Source organism: Hypanus sabinus, chromosome 4 (assembly GCF_030144855.1).
Source record: "Hypanus sabinus isolate sHypSab1 chromosome 4, sHypSab1.hap1, whole genome shotgun sequence".
NCBI lineage: Eukaryota > Metazoa > Chordata > Chondrichthyes > Myliobatiformes > Dasyatidae > Hypanus > Hypanus sabinus.
The window spans coordinates 119,355,504-119,383,157 of record NC_082709.1 but is presented as its reverse complement, the minus strand read 5'-3'; the positions used below and the strand labels follow the sequence as shown (position 1 = coordinate 119,383,157).

Genomic DNA, 27,654 nt, shown 5'->3' with positions numbered 1-27,654 from the left:
CTACCAGAAAATGAAACTCCCTATAGGACTATGGCGTATTTTGAAACTAGCTGCACTTGGCAGTATCACTATTGTTGAAGCAATAAAAGTATATCAACAGCAATCGTAATATTCAAAAGATGATAATGTTTACGTCAGATGGGGCAAATTTTATGTTTAGAAAGTATGGTGGGGATGAGATGATGGTTGGCAAGAAAAGTATCAGTTATGTAGAATAATGAAGAACTGTGACGAGTAGGGTATGCAATATTCAGTAGGTTATAGGTTAAAAAAGGAAAGCTGAAAGAACTAGCTGATATCATAGAATGTGATGTTGTGTCATTTAGACCACTAAATGAAATAAGTTGGCTGCCTAGGCATTTTGCCGTTACTGCTTTAATGAAGAATTGCAAAGTTTTGATCCAGTAATGCAAACAGCAAGATAACAAATGTAACAATCTAATTAACAACTACTGCCTGAAGATTTTAACCAATTCACAATGTCAAGTAGCATTGAACTGTCCTTAATGTTTTAGAAGATCTGGCATCTTTTTGTAAATTCCTTCAGAAAAGCTGTTTGAGTACAATTGTAGTGCTGCAGTATGCAAAAGTTACAGTCACAGCATCTTGGCAATACTGTTTAATGGAGTGATGAAGTGAAGGATCTGCATGCATCTCTTCTTGCATCAATGCAGTACCTATTCTTTGATTTCTTTTAACATGTGTTGAATCACTTGGACTGTCGATTTCCTGACGATGACTAAGAGAAAGGCAAGTTTCTGACCCTGTTGCTATTTCAAAAACAACCAATTTTGGAAAAGAGAATGTTGTATAACTTGACAAAAAATACTAGGCTATGAAGAACTCCAAAGGTATTGCCTCAAAATTATCACTATAACGTTGTGATTTCAAACTTGTTGTTTCTGAGGAAGTCAGTGCATTCACTAATATGTTGAACCACATGCTTAGAAATGAAGATTTTGAAGAGCCATCAATTCTTGTTGACATTGTTGGAATATTTCAAGCTTTTAGTGCTGACTGCGAATGTGGATTCAGTCTCATGAATTCAATCAAATGTAAATCTATAAACAGATTAGAAGCAGAACATTTGGATGATCTAAAGCGGATTAAGACATATCTTCCAACTGGATGCAAAATTAATCTGGACAGTGTTTATTGGAAATGGATTTGTGATAAAGACAGATGAGAAAATGTTTATGAAACGTGAAAGAATTTCTTTGTACTGTATTATACCCTTCAAATAATAAAATCAAAAAGTATGTGATTTTTCAGTTTTCTTTCTAAATATTCGTAGTATGTATATTCCAAAAAAACATTAAAATATCCATGCAGTTTTTAGGCCATGTAAAAATTTCCTGCTCAGAGCAATGGTTGGTGCACACAGATGTATAATAATAAAAAAATTAGAGGGAACATTGGATATATGTGCATTAGCTTCTATAATTGCAAATCATCTACATCTGTAGTATTGCATTGAATTATGGTTGTCTCATTTTAGGAGAATGTCAAGGCTTTGGAAACTAGACGTTTACAAGGATCTACATTGATAAACAGCATGTGCTTTAAGGACAAGTTGGTCAAACTTGGTTTGTTTTCTGTGGAGTATGGGAGGCTGGGGAGAAATCAGATAGATGTTTATAACATTATGAGAGGCATAGACAGAGTTAGACCATAAGACATAGGAGCAGAATTAGGCCATTCAGCCCATCGAGTCTGCTCCACCATTTCCTCCTGGCTGATCCCGGATCCCACTCAACCCTATACACCTGTCTTCTCAAGTAGACGGCCAGTATCTTTGTTCCCAGGTTTGCAGTGTTTAGTATCTAGGAGGGATGTGTTTAAGGTGGAAAGGGGATGTGTGGGGCATTTTTTTTACATTGTGGTGGGTGCCTGGAGTGTGCTGCCTGGGTTGGCGCTGGAGGCAAAGACAATACAGTAGAGATGTTCAAGAGGCTCTTAGATGGGCTCATGAATGTGCAGGAGTGGAAAATACGGAAATTGTGTAGGAAGAAGGGATTAATTCAGTAGGGCATTTATTCACTAATTTAATTAGTTCAGGACAAAATTGTGGGCTGTAAGGCATGTTCGTGGGCTGGATTAAATTGACTTTATTTCTAACATCCTTCACGTACATGAGGAGTAATAATCTTTAAGTTATGTCTTCTTTTTTGCAATTTGTAGTAATTTGTAATAAATAGTATATGCAGTAAGGACAGTCAATATAGCTTAGAAATACAATTGTCAGCGTGAATTAATCAGTCTGACAGCCTGGTGGAAGAAGTTGTCCCGGAGCCTGTTGGTCCTGGCTTTAATGCTGTGGTACCGCTTCCCAGATGGTAGCAACTGGAAACGTTTGTGGTTGGGGTGGCTTGGGTCCTCAATGATCCTTCGGGCCCTTCTTACACACCTGTCTCTCTAAATGTCTTGAATAGTGGGAAGTTCACATCCACAGATGCACTGGGCTGTCCGCACCACTCTCTGCGGAGGCTTGCAATTGAGGGAAGTACAGTTCCCATACCAGACAGTGATATAGTTAGTCAGGATACTCTCAGTTGTGCCCCAGTAGAAAGTCCTTAGGATTTGGGGATTCATGCCAAACTTCTTCAGCTGTCTGAGGTGAAAGAGGCACTGTTGTGCTTTTTCTCACCACACAGCCCGTATGTACAAACCAAGTGAGTTCCATGGTGCTGTGTATACCGAGGAACTTAGAGCTGTTCCCCCTCAACACCAGATCAATTGATGTCAATAAGCCTGTCTCTATTCCTCCTGTAGTCCACAACCAGCTCCTTTGATTTTTGCAACTTTGAGGGAGAGGTTGTTCTCTTGGCACCACTGTATCAGGGTGATGACTTCTCTGAAGGCTGCTTCGTTATTATTTGAGATGAGGCCAATCAGCAAAGTTAATTAGCAGATTAGAGCTATGTGTGGTGACAGTTATGGGCTTACAGAGAGTAAAGGAGGGGACTCAGGACACAGCCCTGGGGGGCTCCTGTGTGGAGGGGCAGAGGAAAGAGAGTCCATTTTTATCACCTGCTGGTGATCTGACAGGAAGTCCTGGATCCAGCTGCACAACGCAGGATGTAGACCGAATTCTCTGCGTTTCTTTTCAAGCCTGGAGGGAATTATGGTGTTGAATGCTGAACTGTAGTCCAAGAATGACATTCTCACAAAAGCATCCCCCTTATCCAGGTGTGTAAGGACAGTGTGCATCTGTGGATCAGTTGTGTCAGTAGGTGAACTGTAGGGGGTCCAGTGTGGGTGGTAGCATGTACAGATGTAGTCCTTGACCAGCCTCTCAAAACATTTGCTTATTATTGAGGTGAGTGCGACAGGACACCAGTCGTTCATACATGTGACCTTGGTATTCTTGGGTACAGGGACAATGGTGGATGTTTTGAAGCAGGCGGGCACTCTACACTGGGAGATATTAAAAATGTCTATAAACACATCTGCCAGTTGTGCCACACACATCCAAGGTACCCGCCCTGGGATTGCTGACTGGTCCTGCTGCCTTGCAGCTGTCTATATTCTGTCTATAACCTAATGATGGTCCTATTTCTTGATGGCGCCCTTCCTAGTTGACTACAATCATCAGCAAAGGCAGACTGGGAATTGCTCCAAGGAAGATGGAGCCAAATTAGAAGCTTTCAAGGAAACGCAAACAAGTCCCAACAGTTTGAGGACAAGCCAGAAAAAAGGTGGCCACTCATGTCACACCATTGGAAACAAACTAAACACTTATACTTGGAAATCCATTTTCTGATGACATCACATCATTTCATGTTCTAACTGAAGACATCGATGACTTCTCAGCTATATGGATAAATAAATTTGAATATGAGTTTCTACTAATTTGTGATGGGAGTTGTGAGACTGAAAATATATATCTATTTTGGGTTTGATGCTTTTAATGATATTTTGATATTTTAATAAATTTTTTAAATTTCAATTTTAACTTGATGACAAATCCATTTTGAAAACTTACTGTTCAGAAGGTGGTGAGTAGAACTTTCTTGGCTGTTAACAGCTTTGAGGCAGGTTTTCGGGTGTAGCTTATTCATTCCACTTCCAGAGGCCCTTTTATCCATTGCAAAGTAATATTGTCTGTGATGTGTTTTAGGCTAGCAACATAGATCCACCAAACTAGGCAAGTATGTGTGAAGAGTCAGTGTTAAGGATAGGGGATCAGGCGAGGACAATCCTGCCCTGTTCTACATCCAGCAACAGACTACCCGACTTGTTGCTGACTTTGCAATGCTATCCACAAAGATCTTGTGCTTTGGACTTCCACGTTTCACCATCAGTTGTCACTTAGTATTTCATTGTTCCTCCATGGTATTTAGCAATAGTACTGTCATCAAGTTGGTCAACAAGCCAATCAGACTAAAGAATTTTTACATGGCAAACCAGGCATCTTAGCAGTTAACATTTTTTAATGTCTGAGGCTATATTTCAAGCATGCAAGTTTTATTACATTATTTTTAAATGTGAAAAATCCATTATGTTCTTAAACATCCAAGGCAATGGATATCAACCTATGGGCAAATGGCTTTGTCCATGGTTATGACTAATTGCAATTTTTAATACTGTAAGCAATAATACCACTTCTATTTCTCCCTCATGGAATTTTTTTAGGCAGAAGGAACAGACTGCAATAGATATTTTAGGGCTACCTTTGTAGACTACTGCAGCACAGAAACAGGCACTTCAGCCCATGTCAAACTTTTATTCTGCTTTGTCCCATTGACCCTCCCTCCCCACCTTAAACCATAGCTCTCCAGACCCTTCCCATCCATGTACTTAGCCAAATTTCTCTTGAAATGTTACAATCAAACATGCATCTACCACTTCTGGCAGCTCAAGTCCATGTAGACATTGTCCACTGTCTCTAGTCCAAGAATGTTATTCAACACATTGAGCTAAATTACAGCACAAAACTTGGTATACTGTTTCAAATACAGTTTTTAATGTTTAATCCAGAGTTATCCTGGTATTGGAAAACTGAATCAAAATTTAAAATGTTATAATTGTTATTAACTTGTATAGCTGCAGTCCCATCTGTATATTATGTGATACTTTATAGTATTGGTCAATGATGTAGGGTACTTCTATAGATTTAAGCTAGAAAACCATAAAATAACTTTTTGTTTTCCTAGGTGTCGAGGCATCCCCACAGGACAGGTTTTTAGTGATGGCAGCTGAGATGAACCAAGCAGCAGGAGCAGCAGCCCCCCCTGATCTGAGTCAGTTCTGGAAGGAAGTAGCTAGAGACCAAGTGATGGAACACAGGTGGTGAAGATTTTTTTTGCCTGAATGTAGTTTTAACACATCCATAACTTTGACTAAATTGAAGTTAGCAGATTGTTGTGTGTATTTTTTTTTGTTTGCAAGAAAAATATCCTCAAACAGCCTATCCGGCTGAGGCAACACTTTTTACCTGCAAGTCTATCAGGGTCATCTACTGCATCTGGTACTCCCAGTGTGGCCTCCTCTATGTTAATAAGATCTGACATAGACACAGGGGAACTATTTCATCAAGTTCCTTTGCTCCGCCTGCCACGACAGGTGGAATTTTCCGTAGTTACTCATTTTAATTCCACTTCCCTTTCCTATTCCAACACATTTGTCCATGGCCTCCTCTACTGCCACGATGAGGCCACACTCATGTTGGAGGACAGCACCTCATATTCTGTCTGGGTAGCTTCCAACTTGGCATGAACAACGATTTCTCTAACTTCGGATAATTTCTCCTTCCCTCTCTTCCCTCCCCATTCCACATTCTAGACCCACTCTTATCCCTTCTCTTCTCCTCACTTGCCTATCACCTTCCTCTGGTGCCCCTCCCCTTTCACTTTCTCTCATTGTCCACTCTGCTCTCCTATCAGATTTCTTCTTCAGCTGTTTTCCTTTTCCACCTATCACCTCCCAGCTTCTGACTTCATTTTCTCTCCTTCACCCACCCACCTTCCCTCTTAACTTGGCTTCGTCTATTACCTGCCACCTTGTCCTCTTTCCCCTTACCCAACATTTTATCTTGATTTCGAGCATCTGCAGAATCTCTTGCGCTTATCCTGAAATGGTATTCTAAAATGGTAAATTTGTAGCAAAGGACAAATGTTTGTTATGAAATGAACTGAAGATTGAATGTTGATGATGCCAAAATGAAATACACTTAACCTATAGCGAAATGGTGCATGGTGCTGATATTTTAGGTTATGAGTTAACGGTTTATCTCTAAGATGCTTGAATTGCACTGATAGCGTTTGGCTCCTTCATGTTCTAAATGTTAATGAAGTGTTTTTTTCTGTCCTAGCGTGTAACATTGACCTGAGTTTTGTAATAATTTTCAGTTATTAGTTCTCAAATTACTGTGTGCTTTTACATTTGTAAATTTCATTGGCCCATGTTAGTCATCCATCTCCTGAGCTGATCATCGTGTTATTCTTCCAACAATTTGCAGATTAACGGCAGGGTCCTTGCACTGTCATGTAGTGTGCTCTGGATGTTTCTTGGATTTGTTGATTAAAGTTTTAGAAAAGAATTGTGCTTTGCTGTATAAAGTTTAGATCAGTACTGATTATTTGAAATCTGAGATGACTTATTTTTATATGGTATTACAAAGAAGTGAGTCCTTTAAAATCCAAGTGTAAAAATTCCTCCAAGCAATTTGTCTGATAGCATGGTTTCATGTGACTGCATCAATAATATGGTGTTCAGAGGTTTACTTTACCCACTTAAAAATTTCATCAGATTGAATAAATGGATGAGGGGCAGTGAAGTATAATCCAGCTATCCATGTGTAGTCATGCTCATTCGTGACTATCCACTTGAGTGAGCAAGCTGACTGCAGGCTTTTTTCCTACTTTGGTCGCCAAGCCATTCAGAGATTGATTATTTCTTTAGAAATAGAACACTTAGTCTAATATTTAATCAAAAGTGGCGATGATTTTTAAAATATATCTTTTGTTTCATGTGAGCAGTGGATTTCCAGCAGATTGTTTAATTACATTTGAGGATGCGCAGGAAGGTTGGCAATTTTTCTGGATGCTTTTCATTTCAGAACTATTTCTAAATTATGAATAGTACATAAACTTAGTCGTGCTCATTCATACCATGAAACTGAGGTTCCTCATTGTCTGATCCAATGTGTGTTTTTGGTGCAATTTTTGCAAGTGCCAAGCTTTGGTGGGTAACAGAAACATGTAATTAATCGTAAGGCGCAATGCAATCTGAATGTGAGTAATCCATTTCAGTGAGAGGGACTTGCATCTCAACTTTCTTGAGTGACTAAATTGAGAAAGCAGGGGTGTACAAATGTGGGCCACTCTAGTTGAATAAACATAAACTATATTTTTTGTGTTTGGTCTTTAAAAATATTTGACAATGGAAACAAAGAAAGGTCATCTTTTTCTCTTTCCCTGTCCAAGCAGTTTGGCTGATCCTGCATTAAATAGAAGATGATATTTAATCTTGAGTGGAGCATATCCAAACAGGAATTGAGTCATGGCTGCCACTGGTTCTTACATTTTTTATATAATTAGAAAAAACCCTTGGTTCTGCGACAGAACTCAGAAGCTTGAAGAACACTTTATTTTTCTGTCTGGTGATGTTTCTCAGCATAGGTGTGGTATATTGCCAAGCTGATGCATTTCTGCATTCTCAAATAAATTGTACCATTGCTTCTAATATAGTGGAATATCCAAATTCCTAGGCATTAAGATATCAGAGGATCTGCTCTGGGACCAGCAGATAAGTGTCATCACAAAGGTAATTTGTTAGGAGGATATCTTGCACTTGGAATTTTACATCTCACTAATTACAATCAAAGTTCTTTGTAAAACCATGTACAAATCAGACATCTCAAATTTCAAATAATTAGTACTGATCTAAGCTTTATACACAAATGTGCCCACTACTCTGCACTATTTACATGGGTGCTGCCTCAAGAAAGAAGCATTCATCATCAAGGAAAACTATCGTCCAGGCCATGCTCTCTTCTCGCTCCCACAATCAAGTTTAGGAACACTTATTCCCACACAACCATCAGGTTCACTACTCTGAATTGATCCTGCGGTCTAGAGACTCACTTTCAATGATTCTTTACAACTCATGGTCCTAACTTTTTTTTTTGCACAGCTTGTATTTGCACATTGGTTGTTTGTCAGTTTATATATTCTATCACATTTCTTTTTTCCCTGTAAATGTCTGCAGGAAGACGAATCTCAAGGTAGTATATAGGAACACACTGTATGTGTACTTTGGCAAGAAATTTACTTTGAACTTTGAACAAAACAATGCCAGATGGTCTCAGTGCTTATCCAGATGGCAAACCACCTGCAGAGAAAACTGGCTAATAGGGTTTGGGGCAGCAGAGTTCAATGCAAACTTTGTGTGTAAGAAGTTTGTATGTCCTTCCCATGAGTCCACCTGTTTCTTTCAGGTGCTCAAGTTTCCTCCCACTTTCCAAAGGTGTACAGGTTGGTTGGTCATGGTAAATTGTGCTGTGATTGGGCTAGGATTAAATAGGTGGAGTTTGTTCTACGCTACACGTCTAAATAAAATTAAAATAAATAAGATCAACAGGCTTGAAAGGACAGTATATTCACATTGTGGTAAAGCCAGAAACGGATATTGATCTGAGATCCTGATTGGTTTAACAATATATTTAGAATTCCATTAATTAAACAACTTTAAATTCCACTTTAAAATTTAATTGGGCATTAACTGTAGTTGCTATGCTGTCATGAACTGAATGCCTTTGGACTATTTATGATACCGTGAGGTCCTTTAGTGTTTATTACTCAAGTAAATTCATCCTGCTCTTAATTTAAATTATTTGTTAAGTCTAATTTTAGGCACTAGAATAATTTGATATATATATCACATTCAGATTTTTGATTAAATCCACCTTTTAGAACAAAAGGTCACTTTAAGTTATCAAGAGAGAATATGTACTGGAGATTTGTGTTGAAGCAAATGGCATATTAAGTAAGAAATATGCTTGAATGAAAAATTATACAGTATAATTTTAAATAAAACTGTAATAATTATAGTGATGAATTTCAGGACCATTGGGATGGTACTGTAATTGAAGTGTCTAAATCTGTAGGATTGAAACCATTTAGATTATTCATGATTTAAATAATCATTGTATCACAATTTACTCATATTATCTTACTAGAGGATTTAATAGTGCCCATTCGTATAGAAATGTTCCTCAAAAATGCCTTCAAAAGGCTGCCATTAAATTTATCAAGTAATGGATTCAAAATCTTAGTTATGCATCGTGTGTTTAATCATGAAGCCCTGAAAATTACAGTCCAAGTTGGATTACACCTCCATTATGCTACAGAATTGTCATCTTAATATTTACTACCTCATAGAGATGTTTTGAACAGTCCAAAACCTCTGTTCTACAAAGATAATGACTAGACAGTCCCCATTTTAATGTAAACAGTTTTTAATGTGAAAGTTGTTAATGACCAACAATCAAACACTCAAACCCTGTAACAAAACAATGGGAGCTAGAGTAGCTGATAATTTCTTATTTTATTTGTGATTTTAAAATATGACCCTAATGCAAGAGCTTCTGCAGATACTGGAAATCAATTTACACACACCAGATGCTGGAGGAGCACGGTCCTGATGAAGGGTCTCAGCCTGAAACGTAGTCTCTTTATTCCTTTCCATAGATGCTGCATGACCAGCTAAGTTCCTCCAGCATTTGGTGTTAATTAAAATATGACCTGTACTTTTTCCACTCAATCTGTTCATTCATCCGGTCTTCTCATCAGATTCATATCTATTTTGACACTGAATTCAGTACTCTAGCTTCCACTTTGATGCAGGGAAACGGTAACTCGTAAAGAATCCTCCATTTTGGTTGAGGCAATGTGTGCTTGTGTTGTTGATTCAATACCATTGAACTCTTCGCAGCAACACACTTAAGTCCACTAGCTCTTTAATTTTTTGTATACTAGCCTATTTCTATTATGTCCAGAAATATGCTGTGACTCAATACACTGATGTTTTCTGCTGTTCCAACTACATTTGAACTGTAGAAGTAATTATGCAATTATATTCGATGAAGCATAGAATATTATTTTGTTATGTGGAATTTCTTATTGCAGTTTTGTGAAACTTGTTCATGCAGTACTGTCATTCCTATGATATGAATATAATTTGAACAATGAACAAATTCAGAAATCAGAGATGCAAAGGGATGTGGAGGTCCTAGTGCAAGATATCCTAAAGGATAACTTGCAGGTTGAATCCGAAGGTGCACGTTAACATTCTTTTCAAGAGGACAAGACAATAAAAGCAAGGATGTAATGCTGAGACTTTATAAGGCATTAGTCAGATTGTACTTTGAGTATTGTAAGCGGTTTTGTGCCCCTCATCTAAGAAAAGGTGCTGGCATGAAAGAGGGTCCAAAGTAGGTTTATGAGAATGATCCTGGGAATGAAAGGGTTAATATGTGAGGAGTGTTTGGCTCTGGGTCTGTAGTTGCTGAAGTTTTAATGAATGAGGGGGTGTCTCATTGAAAAGTATGGATGGAGCAGACATACTGGGAAAATCTAGGACCCAAGGGCATGGTCTCAAAGTAGAAGGATGAACAGAGATGAGTAGAAATTTCTTTGGCCAGAGGGTGCTGAATCTATGGGATTCATTGCCACAGACAGCTGTGGAAGCCTAGTCACTGAGTATATTTAAAGTAGAGGTTGATAGTTTCCTGACTAGTAAAGCCATCAAAGGTTAAGAGGAGAATTGGGTTGAGAAGGAAAATAAATCAGCCTTGATGGAATAGTGGAGCAGACTCAATGGGCTAAATAGCTTAATTCTGCTCCTATCTTATGGTCTTGTAATAATATTTGTAGAACTGAGCAACAGAAGTAAGTTCCGAACAATGGTGTAATTTTTATTGGATCGATATTTTATGTAAAGAGTGTTCATTAGGTATATTTTTATCTTTTTGATAAGAAAAACTTAGAAAGGTCTGTGTTCATGTTAAGATCAGGGAATAGAAATATCACAGCCATGATATATATACAGAAAATCAAATGTATTTATGCTATTAAGTTGCTTGAAGAATATCTTCAAAACCAAGCAATTATTTAAATGTTATCAGAAGCTTTTGAGGGATGAAGATAAGCAGTGTTTGAATTTAAACAATGTATTATGCACAGCTATCCAGAGCAAATTGTTTTGATAATACTGTTAGATTCCTGGTTTGTGCTGACCATGCTATAACACTTGTACTTTATCCTTCCTTCACCTATTGCTGCCCTTGCACTTCATCTGATATTCTACATGTTGATGAAACTAAAAAATACTTGTTTTACAATCTCAATTCATATAGCAGCCTGTAACCAGTGGGTTATTTTGAGATGTTTACTGGTGTGATAATGAAATTTTAGCAATGAATTTGAACACTGCAAATCCCAACAAAAAGCAGTAAGAAAGTTACCAGATTTTCTGTGATGTTATTCGAGATTGCAAGTGTGTAACCTCTTAATACGAAGATTCAAAGTTAGTTGAGGGGAACAATGTAATAGAGCAAGAAGACAATGGTAGAATTTTGAATTATTTAGCGTATCAAGGCATGTTATAGAGCCATGTATATATAATCCCATTTTCCAACTTAATAGCATTCCATGCCTTGAGTTTCAAGTGTTCATTTAGATGTTAAATTGGTGAGGGTTTCTCCCACCACCTTCTCCTCAGGTTGTGTATTCTGGTTTCCACATTCAGTGGTTGAATTCTTTTTCCCCTTGGATCCACTGAAATACTCCGATATTTATATATTTCAAAGATGATGAAAGTTGTTCACTTTTTGTTCCGTCTGTGCCTTTCATAATTTCGCATTTCTCAATTAAGCACCATTTAACCCGCTGTTTCAGCTTCCAACCTGGTTTATCCAGTCTGTCCTCTAAACTGAAACTCAGCACAGTGAAATCCCTTCCATAATGTGACAGCCATTAAAGTTCCCAGTACTCGAGCTATGACCTAACTAATATTTTGGTTGTATCGTTACCTCCCTACTGTCACATGTTCTGTGCCCTGGCTAAAGAAACCAAGCATCTTACAAGCTACCTTCACCTTCTTGCTGTTGCATTTGTGAATCCATGGACTTCTGTCCTACGTAAACCCTAGGACTTTGCCATTCATTTTCTCTTCCCGAAAAGACATCACTCTATCCAACGATTGAAATCCAGGATTCCTTGGGTTTGCTATCATGATTCTTCAACCTTACAGGAGCACATTGATCCTGAACTACCACGATTTCACATTTTTAACATCAGTCAGATGTTCAAGCGGCTATTCTTGGGTAACACACACAAAATTCTGGAGGAATTGAGCAAGACAAGCAGCATCAATTGAGGCAAATGAGTAGTTGATGTTTCAGACCAAGACCCTTCATCAGGACTGGAAAGGAAGGGGGCAGAATGTAGTATAAGAAGTGAAGGGAGAGGTACAAAAGCTAGCAGGTGATAGGTCAGGGCAGTTGAGGGGAAGATGGGTGGGTGGGAGAGAGTTGATATAAGAAGCTGGATGCTGAAAAAGGGATCTAATACAAGCGGACAATAAATCATATAATAATGGAAGGAGGAGAGGGGTGATGGGCAGGTGAGGCGAAAAGAAGGGGTAAGAGGAGAACCAGATTAGGGAATGGAAAAAAAGAGCAGGGGGATGAAAGGTGAATTACCAGAAGCTTGAGAAATCAACATTAGTTGAGAAATAGAGGCTAGCCAGACAGAAAACAAGGTGCTGCACCTCCAGCCTCATTGTGACAGTGAAGGAGGCCGTTTTCAGTCTAAATCCAGGTCCAGTTTTATGATAATGAAATTGGCCGATTTGGGACCTTAGCTTGCAGTCTACCCTTGCCCTTTCAATAAACTTTGAATTATAGTCAGTATCTTCAAAATGCTGTCCCACTGACAAATGACATACCCTGCAATGTTCCATGAAATTAGATCCAAAGCTGCTTTAGGAAGTCTTATAAAATAATGTTTTACCTAATTTGAAATGGGCAGTGTTATATTTCTCTGAATTACTAAGTGTAGCCATTAGATTACTTGTGAGGTATGTTTTTGCTAATAACATTTTGTACAATAATTTTGAAGTTACTTTTGATTATTGTACTCTGCAGATTGAGGTGTCATGTTGTTGAAAGCTCTAAGGCTTCTGCTGTTGCCAAAGAAAATCTCATTAAAGGGCATGTAGCTTTTTCAAACCAAGACGATTTGCATTCAAAGGTAGGTAAGCAAAGATTTTGAACTATTTATAGTAATGCATATGCAAAATGAAATGTTAATCTAATTTTCATCTAATTTAGATTTTGAAACATTAGACTTGGTAATGCATAATTAACACCCATAATTTACTATGCCTCTATGCATTTTATTGACAAGACAATTACTGTAATCTGGCAGTCATGCTAGAATCATTAAGCCTTAGAATACGACAGCACAGAAACATGCCCTTCAGCCCACCTAATCCATTCCAAATTATTAATCTGCCTAGACCCATCGACCTGCACCTGAACCATAGCCCTCATACCCCTCCCATCCATGTACCTGTTCAAATTTCTCTTAAATGATGAAGTCAAACCTGCATCCACCATTTCCGCTAGCAGCACAATCCACAAGCTCAGCCCTCTGAGTGAAAAGGTTCCCCCTCATGTTCCCCTTAAACAATTCACTTTTGACCTTTAATCTGTGACCTCTAGTTCTAGTCTCACCCAGCCTCACTGGAAAAAGCCTGCTTGTATTTACTCTAACCATACCCTTCATAATTTTGTCTCCCTCCATTCTCCTACTTTCTAGGTAATAAAGTACTAACCTATTCAACCCTCCCCTCTAACTCAGGTCCTTGTGTCCTGGTAACATCTTTGTAAATTTTCTCTGCAGTCTTTCAATCTTATTGATATCTTTCCTGTAGAGGGGTAATCAGAATTACACACACTCCAATTTGGGCTGCACCAACATCTTATACAACTTCAATATAACATCCCAACTCCTGAACTCAGTACTTTGATTTATGAAGGCCAATGTGGCAAAAGCTCTCTTTATGACCCTATCTACTTGTGACACCACTTTCAAAGAATTATCATTTTATATTTCCAGATCACTCTATTCTACTGCACTATTCAGTGCTCTACCACTCAGCGTGTAGGTCCTACCCTAGTTTGTCATCCCAGAGTCTAACACCTCACACTTGTCTGCATTAAATCCCATCTGCCATCTTTCAGCCCATTTTTTCTGCTCGTCCAGATCCCACTGCATGATTTCCTTGCTCTCAACTACACTTCCAGTCTTGGTGTCATCCGCAAATTTGTTGATCCAGTTTACTACATTATCATCTAGATTGTTGATGTAGATGACAAACAGCCATGGACCCAGTACAGATTCCTGTGGCACATTGTGATAGGCCTCCTGTCAGAATCGGAATCAGGTATATTATCACCGGCATGTGACATGAAATTTGTTAACAGTAGCAGTTCAATGAAATACATAACATAGAAGAGGAAAAAAAATAATAATAAATAAGTAACTAAATCAATTACATTATACGTATATTGGAAAGATTAAAAAACATGCAAACAACAGAATACTGTATATTTTAAAAAGTGAGGTAGTGTCCAAGAGTTTAATGTCCATTTAGGAATCAGATGTCAGAGAGAAAGAAGCTGTTCCTGAATCGCAGAGTGTGTGCTTTCTGTACCTTTTCTTAATACTCTACAAAAATGCCTGTAACTAGAAGTCCATTTGGTCTATCTTATCAAAAGAAAAGAATGGTCTCAAATTTCAAGGACTTGACTAATTGGAAAAGAAATCAAATTCTAAAAACAAATGACCTGTGCCACATTGTAAAATTTACTTATCACACTATATTCCAATTTTGTTTCTGGTGATCTGATCTTTATGAAGTGCAACAGTTCAATGTTTGGGTTAAACTATATATTAATATTCAAAAATAATTCTTGTCTTTACTACTTTGAGTATATTTTAATTTAACTTGCTGGTGTTTATAATCAGTAACATAGCATTCAAGAATAAATGTTGAATCTATTGGATGCAGCAACTTAATTGGGTGAGGTTGTTAAGTTTTTATTTTCTTCAATATGTTTAACAAATTTTCAACTTTTGTGTTTATCCACTATGCATGATTTTGATGGTGTATTGTATACAGTAATGCAAATTGAATTAAGTTCTGTATTTTATGTTGCATTTTGTTTTAACAGATAAATAAGTTAATGGTGTCCAATAGACATCTGGAAGAGCGGATTGATCGTTGTCTCTTTTTTCTGCAATTATTAACTATCATGGTTGCATTTTTGGTCATACACGTTCTATCCTGGCATTTCTAACCTTCATGCTGTAATTCAGCCAACTTCTTGATCCACACAAGATATACCAAAGTTGCTGACTTGTTTTGCATTTTCTCTTCACAAGTTGCCAATCATATGTGATATGCTGAAGGCTACAAGATGACCAGTTTTGTTTTATATTTTGCCATTTTTGAAACTCTTTGATAAGATTTATAATGTAAGAAATTAATGTTAATGTTGTAAACAAGCTGTTTAGTAATGAATCATGACTGTGATTTGGCAGTTGGTCTGTAATATATCTTGGTGCTACTAACAACACGATGCAAAAATGACTATTCTCCCTAGGATTATTTGGTGTAATGCTGAAGCCTATAAGATGAATAAAAGCAGGTAGTAATTCACATTGATCTCTTGGTGCTTGTCAAATGTGACAAGCAAAATGTACAACTGATTTGTTTTATATAGTCCCTTAATTTATGTGCTCAGTCCTGAAGTTCCTAGAACAAGTTGAATCTTCTGGCAAGAAGGTTCTGGGGAAATGACTAGCCATTTATTATCCCCCTTTAAGTGCTATAGTGATGACTATCGAATGTACCTTTTTTATAATCAGAAGGAGAAGGTTAGAAGATAATGTTTACCAGAGAAATGATATTGAACTTTTCTATTCCAATGAGTTATTAACAGAAATGCAAATTACTGGGTTTATACTGGATGTTTGGGGTAAATAGTGTAATTATAGTTAATACATGAACATTGATTTTTGTTTAAACCAATTGAATACCACATGACTTAAATTGTTGTAAATAATCTTGGTCCATTTTCATTTTCGTTTTGGAAGATAATTTTCCTTTTGATCTAAATTTCCTTCCTGTTTGATATTTAGTGCCATGCACAAAATTCAGAATCCTATAACTAAATGCTAAATACCAGAAGTCCATCTCTTGGCACAAGAACAAAAGCACAGTGCTGGGAAACCAATGCCAGTGAGCAATGGCAAAGTTGCCCTTAAACCTCATATAACTTGTGCTTGCTTGTGTGTAAAGTTATTTGCCTTTTGTAATTTTGATAAAATTTTCAAACTCCAGTCTTTGTGTTGCTGCCTTACTGGAGGAGTTTGTATTTCATTTCAAAAACCAGGAAATAAAGATATATTTAATGATAACTTGGGTTTAGTCCTCAAAGGAGAATGCTATAATTACTCAAGACGTAGATATTTAAGAAGAAACAAGTGCCACCAACGTGAGGAAGTTTAATTCTAGGACTGCATTATTATCTGCAATTTGGTTACCTACTTTGTTAAAAGTTTTGCCCTGTAAGTTAACTCACATTCAGTGGATACCTGATAAATAGTGGCAATAGATCTTTTAATATTAAAGTATGTAGTGCCAAAAGCAAATGATATTTGTACATCAATATGCATAAATGACAAAACATTTGACTAGGTTTAACTATTGACATTATAGAACCAGCACCCAAATGGTCCACTGGCATGCTGATTGAATTTGATTCATAGAGATGTAAAAGAATAATATCAAAAAATAAATTTCAAGCAAAAATGCAGATCTGTTAGTAACGAGAAAATATGAAGCTAAATTACTTCTGTGAGTATAGGAGAGACTTGCTGGATTGCGGTGATTGCATTATGTAGTGTTTGCTTCCTTCCCAGATCTTGTTTAAAAACTAATAGAGTTGTACATCACTGAAGCTGAAAGAATTTCTGTTATTTGGGACTTCATATTTGAAGCAAAAATTATAAAAATTAAGCATTTATCAAGTATCTAATTTGAGTTTCATGATAAGAATTGTGCTGTAATGCATGATATATTATTGTACAGATTATCACTCCAGAGCTAGAAGTCTAAATTAAAATGCACTTTATGGTATAATAAAATTGCTAATCATGTCTTAACACTGCAAAAAAAATTGCAAGTGTTTTATATTATTTGCAAATAAACCTTTTGTTTGTAACCAGTTTTCAAGAACAAATGAGTATTTATTATAGACTGTTATTACAGAAATATAATTATGAATAAAACGTTAGTAATAAAAAGTGCATGTACAAATTGCAGAAGTTGTGTATTATTTGTGATTGTTGTATTAGAAGCTCATTTTATATAAGAGTACAGTGAGTATGGTAGTATAAGTGTATGAATGTTTGATTAGTGATTGGTACAGACTGGACAGGCTGAAGAACCTGTTTCCATGTTCTCTCTGACTGTAAAAATTGGCCCTTTAATCAAATGAAGAACATCGTGTAATTGCTGTTTTTCAGAAATCAGTGAGCAACATCTACAATGGAGAATGATTATCTTTACTCCATTGATTGTGCTTTATATTGATGTTGATTACTTTGCACTCTTCTTGTACAAAATCTTCCTTAATTAGTTCATCTCTATGTTTATTTTTTAACTGTGATTTATTTCTAAAGTAACTATTTCTGCTGGCCTGGGAATAATTTCAATGTTTACAATTTTTTTCCCCTTTTTACTACTACGGGCTTAGCATGGAAATTAATTATGTGTCCTACATTGTTTAAGAAAAATATTAAGGTGTAGTTGTTATCCACACTTGTATGGAGATCATGGCTGCACCACCACTGTAGTTCCAGACAAAGTTTCAAATCCAAACAAAGCAAAAATATTTCGTTTTTAATCTCCATTCTGACACTAGTTGGGAGCACAACAGTCACTGGCTTTTTCTATAGTAGTAATGTTGAATTTTTTGAATTGGGCTTCTGTGGTTATGCATGTAGGTAATGTTTGCAGAAATCAGTGAGAGAGTGGAAAATTGACAATTATGTAAAGCTTCCTGTTGGATTCTGATGTTTTACTCCATGGTTCTTTTGGAACTCAGGAAAGGGGTACAAAACTTGTTGCTTCACAGTCATTGTAATATGCTTTAATAGAACAAAGAAAGTTGGAAAATGGATAGTAGAAACAAACTAGTAGCAGAAGGCAGAACAAAGATAAAGATGGTGCTGTAATGTCAGCTATTTTTGTACTCCATTGATAAAAAAAAATCCATTCAAATTTGCAGATAAAAGTTAACCAATCAGCAACTTATATTTAAATGATGCAGCACCAGAGAAGCTTCCAGAACTTTACAGAATCATGCAAAAGTAAGCACTAGGGGCATACTGGACAACTGCATATACATACTGTGGCTAATATGAAGCATACTGAAGCAGTTACTTGTATATAGATATAAAATATAAAAGACAATTAATTGTTAAGCTGCAAAGTAAATAACAAGCAGTAGGATTGAAAAATCTCTTCTCTCCCCCCCCCCCCCCCATTTAGAATCATTACATCTGAAAATCCTGAGGCAGGAAAGCTTGTATCTATATTAAGTACAAAATAATGAAAAAATAATCATATCAAAGGAAATATATTCTTCACAGTATTCATAGAATTATGTCATGGTTTGGCAGAATAATAAGCACCCTACGTGAAATTGAATTATTTTATTAATGATCTCCCTTATACAAGTAAAACGATGTGAATTATGATATTAGTATGAATAATATGACTCATAATATTGAGTAACCCCAGCTTCCAAGACTTAAATGAATCCATTCAAAGAAATCCCATCCATCATCTCCTTCTGAAATATCTCGTTTACTTCTAGACTCAGGTCATAAAGGTAATATGCAAATTTCTCATAGCAGGGAAAACATACCCTAAATAACAAGACCCTAATCAATTATGTGGAAGAGAGATGTCGGCTCCATTTCCATACATAAAGTATGTATTGTTCCATAAATGTAGGACTTTCCTTATTACTCAACAGGAGCCTTGTTGAATTGTAATATTCTGATGGGTGTCATCAATGAAAATCCCAGCGTCAATACCCCATTAGGACAATGTGAAGTATAATCAGAATCAGGTTTATTATCACTAGCGTGTGATGTGAAATTTGTTAACTTAGCTGCAGCAGTTCAATGTTATACACAATATAGCACAGAGAGAAAAAAATAAAATAAAACATAATAAATAAATCAATTACGTATATTGAATAGATTATTTTTTAAAATTAGCAAAAACAGAAATACTGTAAATTAAAAAATTATAATTGTATTAACTCTGCCCTGGTGGAATGGTACCTTCTGAACTCGTGAAAGGTAATTGCTGTAGTGAGCACATGGAAAGATATAGCTTTGTCATGAACATTAGATGTAGATATAGAGATATCCCAGGATGTCATGAATAGGCTCAGATATGATATGACATCCTAAATCATGTTGATTATATTTACATACATGATCCTATTTTAGATAGCATGTGGGAGTCATGATACTCATATATTTGTCTCCTTTGAGAATAATAAATCATAGATGTAATATCAACATCACCGTTAACAGAATGTTTAAGAACATGACACGTTTGATCTGAATCTATAGGATTGCCTTGTATGGAATATTTTGAAGTGTGTGGTATATACTGACATACCCATCAGCTAGAGGTATTAACGGCATCTGCAGATTCATGTGATACTCACAAGTGCCTGTTCAAATGATGGAACACTAGAAAAGCTTCCGAGAGTTTTCAGAATCATACAAATATAACCTTTGAAGGGACATACGTTGAACAACTGCATATACATACTGAGGCCATAAGGAAGCATACTAAACAGTTACTTGTATATAAGTAATTGTAAAAAAAATACAAGCGGACAATTCATTGTTAAGCTGTAAAGAAAGTAAGGATTAAACAGATCCAACATTCCCTATATTCTGAAATCATGATATGAATTTTGGGTGGGGGGGGGTGCTGTGGAATACATTTCAATTGTGGAACTTTGGAAATACAGTTGTTTTTAATCCAGTATTTCAGAAGTCCGTTGCAGAATGTAGATTAATTGAAATGACCCTTGTCTGTACCCATGTTTATATACTGTTTCCTGCAAGGTTTGCTGTACAGGGATAGTAAAAGCAATAAAATATACTGATTTACTGAAACAATGGAACTTATTGGCAAATATTTAAATAGGTTTTGAAATAATATTTTAAATGGCCCTATAAGAACATTACATAAACTTAGACTTCTGTAGAATTAAAGATAAATAGTTAATAACAATTTTAGAGAGCTATTGAAAATTAACAGTGAATTTCCCAAAGGCTTCACTATTAATCTACTTCCAATGCATTTATTAATGCCAGAATTGAAACATGGAAGTTAATTTAATAATAATAATAACTTATTTATAAGCCAATTTTCATACAGTTGATGTAGTTCAATGTGCTTTTCAATGGAATACAGAGCAAACATAAGAATAAAAGACAAGATGTTAGTTAAAAGTAGAGTTAAATAAATAGGTTTTGAGCTGGTGCTTAAAACAGTCAGCTGAGTCTACATCCATTATAGTCTTAGATATTAAATTACACTGTTTAGGAGTGTAGTTCAAATTAATTTAGGACCAGTGGAAGAAGACCTGAGAGCTCAAGCAAGATTATAAAGCAAAAATGATTCTGTGATGTACTCTGGTCCCAAACCATTAAGAGCTTTAAAAACAAGAAAGTGAACTCTAAAATCAAATCTAAAGGACACAGAAAGCCACTGCAGAGTAGCTAGTATGGGAGTGATATGTTTTCTCATCCTGATTTTAGTTAGAAGTCAGCAGCAGCATACTGAATGAGTTGAAATTTGTTAATAGATTGCTTTGAAAGGCCAGTATAAAGTGTATTGCAGTAATCTAATCTATTTGCTATAAAGGTGCGAATTAATTCTTAAGCATCATTATATGATTGAAACTGATATACCTTTGCAATATGTTGCTCCACTGACTTTCTTTATGTGGAATTCTAAATTCAAATCTGAATCAAGGATAACACCTAGACTAGTTACTTCTGATTTTACAAAAGGAGCCAAGTTTCTAAGTTTTAGATTATTTAGTTTTACATTATGCTGTAATGCTGGAATCTGAACGTTAAGGATTTATAAAGCATTCATCTTTAATGTAGATAATTAGCTCCTGAAGCCAGTTTCATTAATCAAAATTGAATAAACATTTGATGGCTTTTTTAAATTTTTGAAGAGATTGTGTTAATTTGGTCATTGGCATATTGGATCTACAGTTTTAGCCCCAAACTTTATATTTTCAGTTCAATCTCAGCAATGACTACATTTTATCCACCCCTCTCCCTGAATGACCCAGCAGTTACTCTGAAAATACTTTACAGACTAAGGATTTTTAATCACTTGGGATGCACTGTGCAAAAAGAAACGTGGGCCTTTTGCCTATTTCTTCAAAACCTGCCTTGGTACTTTACAATTCCTTCTTCCCTGTAAATTATGTGGTTGTGCCGTAGAAAATTGGCTATTATTGAATAATGGAACAAGGATGAAGGGCAATGTAGCCCACTACCTCTTTTTTGCTTCTTTGCATTTTTGCATCCCCAAACTTGTTCTATTTCTCTAAAACAAAAGGTCTGCTGCCCCCAAAAAAATCCTCAAGAAAGTGATATTCTGCAGCCTCTTTGTTTGATCTTAGGAACTCACTGTCCTTACACCCCTTCTTCTCAAAGTATTTATGATAATTGCCTTCTTGTAACTTTTTTATGAGTACTTGAGATGCAGGCAGATTCCCCATGAAGCAAAAAGCATGTGCTAATTTGAAATGGAATCATTTAGTAACCTAGGTGATCATCACAATTTAATCAAACTAACCCAACACCTGCACAAGGAAACTAAGGATCTGGTTTATTCAACTAGATTCCCATCTCTGCTCAGTTTTCCACAGCGTTTGCTCTCTACGTGACTCCCTAGCCCACTCATTCCTCCCCACTGATCTCCTTCCTGGCACTTGTCCTTACAAGTGGAACAAGTGCAACACCTGCCCCTACACTGCTTCCCTCACCACCATTCAAAGCCCTAAACAGTCCTTCCAGGTGAGGCGACACTTCACCTGTGAATCTGTCTGGTTCATTTCCTGTAGCTGTTTGCCCAGTACAACCTCCTTTACATTGGTGAGACACAATGTCAATTGTGGACTGTTTGGTCAAGCACTTTATTTGCTTCTGGTACGATAGGTGCTATTTCCTGGTGGCCATCCATTTCATTTCAGCTTTCCATTCCCATTCCAACATGGCTTCCTCTACTGAAACGATGAGGCCACAGATAGGTTGGAGGAGCAACATTTCATAATCTTTCTAGGTATCTTTTAACTTAATGGCATGAGTACTGATTATATAATTTCTGCCCCTCCCCCTTTTCTCTTTTTCCATCCCACATTCTGACTCCCCTTTCATGTCGCTTTTTCTCTACACCTGCTCTTTGCCTCCCTCTGGAGTCTCTCTTTCCCTTTCTCCTATGGTCCAATGTCTCATCAGCTGGCTTTTACATCTCTTTACCTCTTTGACCTATCACCATCCAGTTCCTCACTTCATAATCTCTCCCCCATCCACCCACCTTTCTTCTCACCTGGCTTCACCTATCGTCTACCAGCTTGTACTTCTCTCTCCCTCCCACCACCACCCAACCACATTATTCTGGCTTTTTCCCATCTTCCTTTTCAGTCCTGATTGAAGAGTACTAGTCCAAAATTTTGACCGTTTATTCCTCTTCATAGATGCTGGCTACTTCTGTGCTCTCCCCGCAGTTTGAGTGTGTTAAGTGTCTGCTGTCTGTGAAGAAAGACATTTGTGCTTTTTTCTTTATGCACAGTGACAGATCAGTTGGCCCAAAGATTGTTTTCACATGCTGTCTCTTAAAGGGTCTTAGAAAATCCACTTACCTGAATGATGCTCTAGTGATGGTTATGTTGAGTTTTTTTTAAACACCCAATGATGCAACATCATCATTGCCAATAAACCTACTGCACAGAAACAGGACCAATGGGCGGCTATATTCATGCCAACCATTAAGCTCCCATTTTTTTCTAATCCCAATTGATCTCTATATTCTGCTCAAGTCCTAGTTTCACCGTTGCCCACCAGCATTCTCCCCCCCCCCCCACCCACAGTGCAATTCTATCACTCACCTATACACTGGGTGCAGTTTAATGGCCAGTTAACTTACCAGTGCTTTGGGCAGTGGGAAGAAACTAAAGCTTCAATCACAGAGAGACCATGAAAACTCCACTGTATGTCAGCATTGTACCTAGGTTGTTCAAGCTGTCAGGCAGTACTTATGCTTACTGTGCTATTCTACCAGAACAAATACAAAATATTTTTTTCAATCTTTCAAATTATCCCATTTGACGACAATTGGAATCAGAGGACCTAATTCAGAGAAGCAAGCTGCCGCCAGACAGATGCACTGAGACCAGAATGCTCCAGCTCCCATCTACGTCAAATGGGTTATTTTGGGCACAATGTTATTCCACCCCCTGCCGCATTTATTACTTATTTTGAAAGACATCACACTCTGTGACACAGTATTGTTCTGCTACATAAATTGTGATTTGTTTCTGTCCACTAACACATTTACGTAGTTTAACGCTGCATTAAAACAATTGATACCAGAAATCCCTGTCATTTTAAGCATTCTGTAGCTAATTAAGCTTTTCTTTTCAGCTTTGCCCTTCAGAGATTTTTTAAAAGACTCTCTCAAAACAATTCCTAGTTTAAACAAGAATCTTCTAAAATGGCCTTTCAAAATCCTGTCTCTCCCCCCCCCCCCCCGCTGTTCTCCTGAAGCCTAATATTTCTCGAGTGCAGTTTTGAGAAATGAAATTTCAAAACCATCTATTTACACTGCAGGTCCAAACCTACTTGGATTGAATGCAATTAGTCTCTTTTATCGATTGAACATTGACAGACAATTGCCATGGGAAATAATTGGTGTATCAAAATACTGTGGGCGCCACAGTAGTGAAGTGGTTAGCATTATGCTAGTACAGCTCAGGTATTTCAAAGTTCAGTTCCAGCGATGTTCTGAAAGAAGTCTCGGTACGTACTCCCTGTGGAATGCATGAGCTTTTCCCTGGTATTCCAGTTTCCTCTCTCAGTCAAGATTTATCGGCTAGGTTCACTGGTCTTTGTAAATTGTCCCATGATTTGATTAAGATTATCGGAAGTTGTTGTGGCAGCATAGCTCAAAGTTCCAGAAGGGCCTAATCCAAGCTGTACAGCTAAAATAATTAAATAATAGAATAGATATTAATAGGCCTTTGATGTTAACACTTTGTTTTTTATGTAAACCATTGAAAATATAAAGAATGGCAGATTCTGGAAATATTAACTGTTTCTATTTCTATAGATGTTTTTTATAATTGAGTTGTTCACTTATTTATTTCCTGTTTTTGCTGATCACCCACCTATAGTTCTCAATATTAGCTCCTGTCAAGATGCGCTCAGGCTTGCTTCAACAAATGTGTGAAGTTGTGTAATGTGTAAAACCCCAGGGCTGCTGAAATGAAGAAAGAAATGGAAGCACTCAGTAGGTCAAAAAATACCTTAAGGTAGAGCAAAAGGCTGGCTTTGAAGGAAATAGCAATTAACGTGGAGTGTTTCTGTTATAACCATTCAGTTGTGCAGTAACATCTCCAAAGACTACTGAAGGGACTCTTTGTAGCTCTGAAGGTTGATTGACAATTCAGTCAAGAGGAAGACTTGGGGCATTATTTCACTCTGGCCAAGCAGTGACGTTAATGCTTTGAACTTATTCAACTGTCCAGGCTGTAGGTCCCAAAAGGAATGACTCTTAAATTTAAATCAGAAATTTGTCAAAATAACGTATGGGGAGTCTAATTTGTGAAATGTGACCAGACGTGACCCATGAGAAGAGGAGCCTATGCTGGGGATTAGCTACAATCCATTCTGAAATCTTTTTACAGTTGTGAGCCTAAGTCTTGATCTGGATTTCAAGAGTTGTGAAATATTAATACGATCTGTTCAGATAAATCAGCTGGAAGATCTGAAATCCCAGTCCAGTGTAGATAGGAAATGGTACACTGCTTCAACAGCCAGGCAAAACCAGGTGAGGGAGGCTGGAGGGCCTCATTTCCTGATGAGGTAGGGACATGCCTGTCCTACTGTGCAAAGTCAGCTCTGGAACAGTGGGACGATGAGATCTACAGTGAGCTCTAACGGCCAGGAAGGCACTTCTGCAATGCTACTTGCAGAGTCAAGTACATGACAAGGCACAAGACGTCATGGTCATTCACTGCAACCAAGGAAGACTGTGATGCTTGTTCGTACCACAGCCAGATTCCTGAGGTCAAGTGAGTGGAACTCCCCCACTTGGAAAACTGTCCCGCACCGGTCTCCTGTCATTGTCAGACATGGTGAATGAAATGAGAATAAGAGCAAGTCCACGGAGACTTCTGTGCTGTTCACCCTGATCAATTCTGATCTGTATCTTCATTTCTATATGATATTCCATATTATTCAAAGCTTCCATTGTCCTCCCAAAAATCTTTCAGTCTTGAAAAATTAATTGCCCCAGCTTCATAATCTTTTCAGGGAGAGAATTCCATATTTGTTATCCTTTGAGTCAAGATACGCCCCTCTTTTGCTTCCTTTGTGAAGCAGCTCTTGATCCATCCCTGGAAGCGCACACCCATCCCAGAAATTATTTCTCCCTATTCATGTAATCAAATCATTTAATATGCTAATGGAGAACCATACTATTGCTCAAACTAAAAAGCAAGCTGTTTATCAGATGGCTTGCATAATTAAGCCTACATTTGCTTCAATTTAATTCAAATTAAATCTTTAAATAGCAGAAGAGACGCTTCTATCTTAATATTGGGAACTTAAAGTTAGGTCACCAAAATCTTTTCAAAACTTTAATTCCCATCTACACTCAGGATGGGAAATGATTAAATATGATTGCTCTTTGATGAAAAGCAAAGAATGCTTCAGCTTGCCATCAATCCACAGTATAACTCAATCTGTCATCATTTATTCCTTGGAATCATCAGTAGAAGCTGTGAAGGCAGATGTGAGTATATGCAAGCTCCTAACATTGCAAGAGAGGTAAACAGGCTCTTTGGACTTTTGGTTCTGTGCCTGCCTTCAAACCATCCATTTTTGCCAACACTATATCAATCCTATTTTATTTTAAAATTCGTCCTATGGTCTTGTCACTCCCCTGCCCCCCCCCCACCCCATCCCACCACTTACCTACACGTAACACTAACGAGCTACTGACAAGCAGATTAGCCCACCTGCACTTCTTTGGGATGTGGGAGGAAACCCATGCGGTCAAGAGGAGAATGTGCAAACTCCACAGAGACAGACAGCTCCAGAGGTTGGGATTGAATCTCCATTGTCTGGTAGCATGAGGCAGCAGCGGCGTGAGCTTTCCACTCCTTTAAGTGCAGGAGAAACGGGTGGTCTGACAGTCGGCACACATCCAGTAATCCAAAAGACTTGTTACTCTGAATCTGTAACTAAAAAAACTCAGTAAGATCAGGAAAAAAGTCTTTGTACAGCAGCTGTGAAAAATCAGAGTCAGAATCACATTTAATATCACCGGCATATATTGTGAAGTTTGTTAAAATTACTGCAGCAGTATAATGAAATACATGATAAATAAATTCAGAAAAAACTGAGTTACATTAAGTTTATATATGCCTATTAAATAGTTAAATTAAAACAAGTGGTGCAATAAAGCAAATAAAAATGTGTCCATGGGTTGAATGTCAATTTAGAGATTGAATGGTAGAGGGGAAGGAGCTGTTCCTGAATCACTGAGTATGTGTTTTCAGGCTTCTGTACCTCCTTCTGATGGTAACAGTGTGAAGAGGGCATGTCCTGAGTGGTGGGGATCCTTAATGATGGATGCCATCTTCCAAAATCATTGTTCCTTGAAGATGTCTTAGATACTACAAAGGCTGGTATCCATGAGAGAGAGATGGCTAATTTTACAAGTTTCTGCAACTTACTTTGATTTTGTGTAGTAGCCCCCCCCCCCACCCCATACCAAGTGGTGATGCAGCCAGTCAGGATACTCTCCACGGTATATTTGTAGAAGTTTTTGAGTGTTTTAGTTGACTCCTAACGAAGTATATTTGCTGTCTTGCCTTCTTTATAGGTGCATCAAAATGTTCTGTCCAGGTTAGGTCCTTCAGAGGTATAGACTCCAGGAACTTGAAATTGCTCACTCTCTCCACTTCTGATCCCTCTGTGAGGATTGGTTTGTGTCCCCTTGTCTTATCCTTCCTCAGTCCACAACCAGCTCTTCGGTCTTACTGATGTTGAGTGCAAGGTTGTTGCTGCTACACCACTCAACTAACTCGTATATCTCCCTCCTATATGCCCTTTTGTCACCATTTGAGATTCTGCCAACAATAGTTATAACATCAGCAAATTTATAGATGCTGTTTGAGCTATGCCTAGCTACACATTTATGGGGGTAGAGAGAGTAGAGCAGTGGGCT

The 27,654-nt window shown here is 37.4% G+C and overlaps 1 protein-coding gene across 3 annotated transcripts in view; it reads left to right on the top strand.

The window, feature by feature from the left end:
• mospd2 (motile sperm domain containing 2) overlaps window positions 1-17,305 on the top strand; it is a 104,637-nt gene extending 87,332 nt beyond the window's left edge. For 2 of the 3 annotated variants that reach the window (XM_059968019.1, XM_059968021.1), the window contains exons 13-15: window positions 5,157-5,289; window positions 13,151-13,256; window positions 15,245-17,305. In XM_059968019.1, the coding sequence (XP_059824002.1) occupies window positions 5,157-5,289; window positions 13,151-13,256; window positions 15,245-15,370 (365 nt within the window). In that variant the 3' untranslated portion in view covers window positions 15,371-17,305. Of the gene's footprint in view, window positions 1-5,156; window positions 5,290-13,150; window positions 13,261-15,244 lie in introns of all 3 variants that reach the window. The other variant, XM_059968020.1, reaches the window with a different exon arrangement.
• The last annotated feature ends 10,349 nt before the right edge of the window (window positions 17,306-27,654 follow it).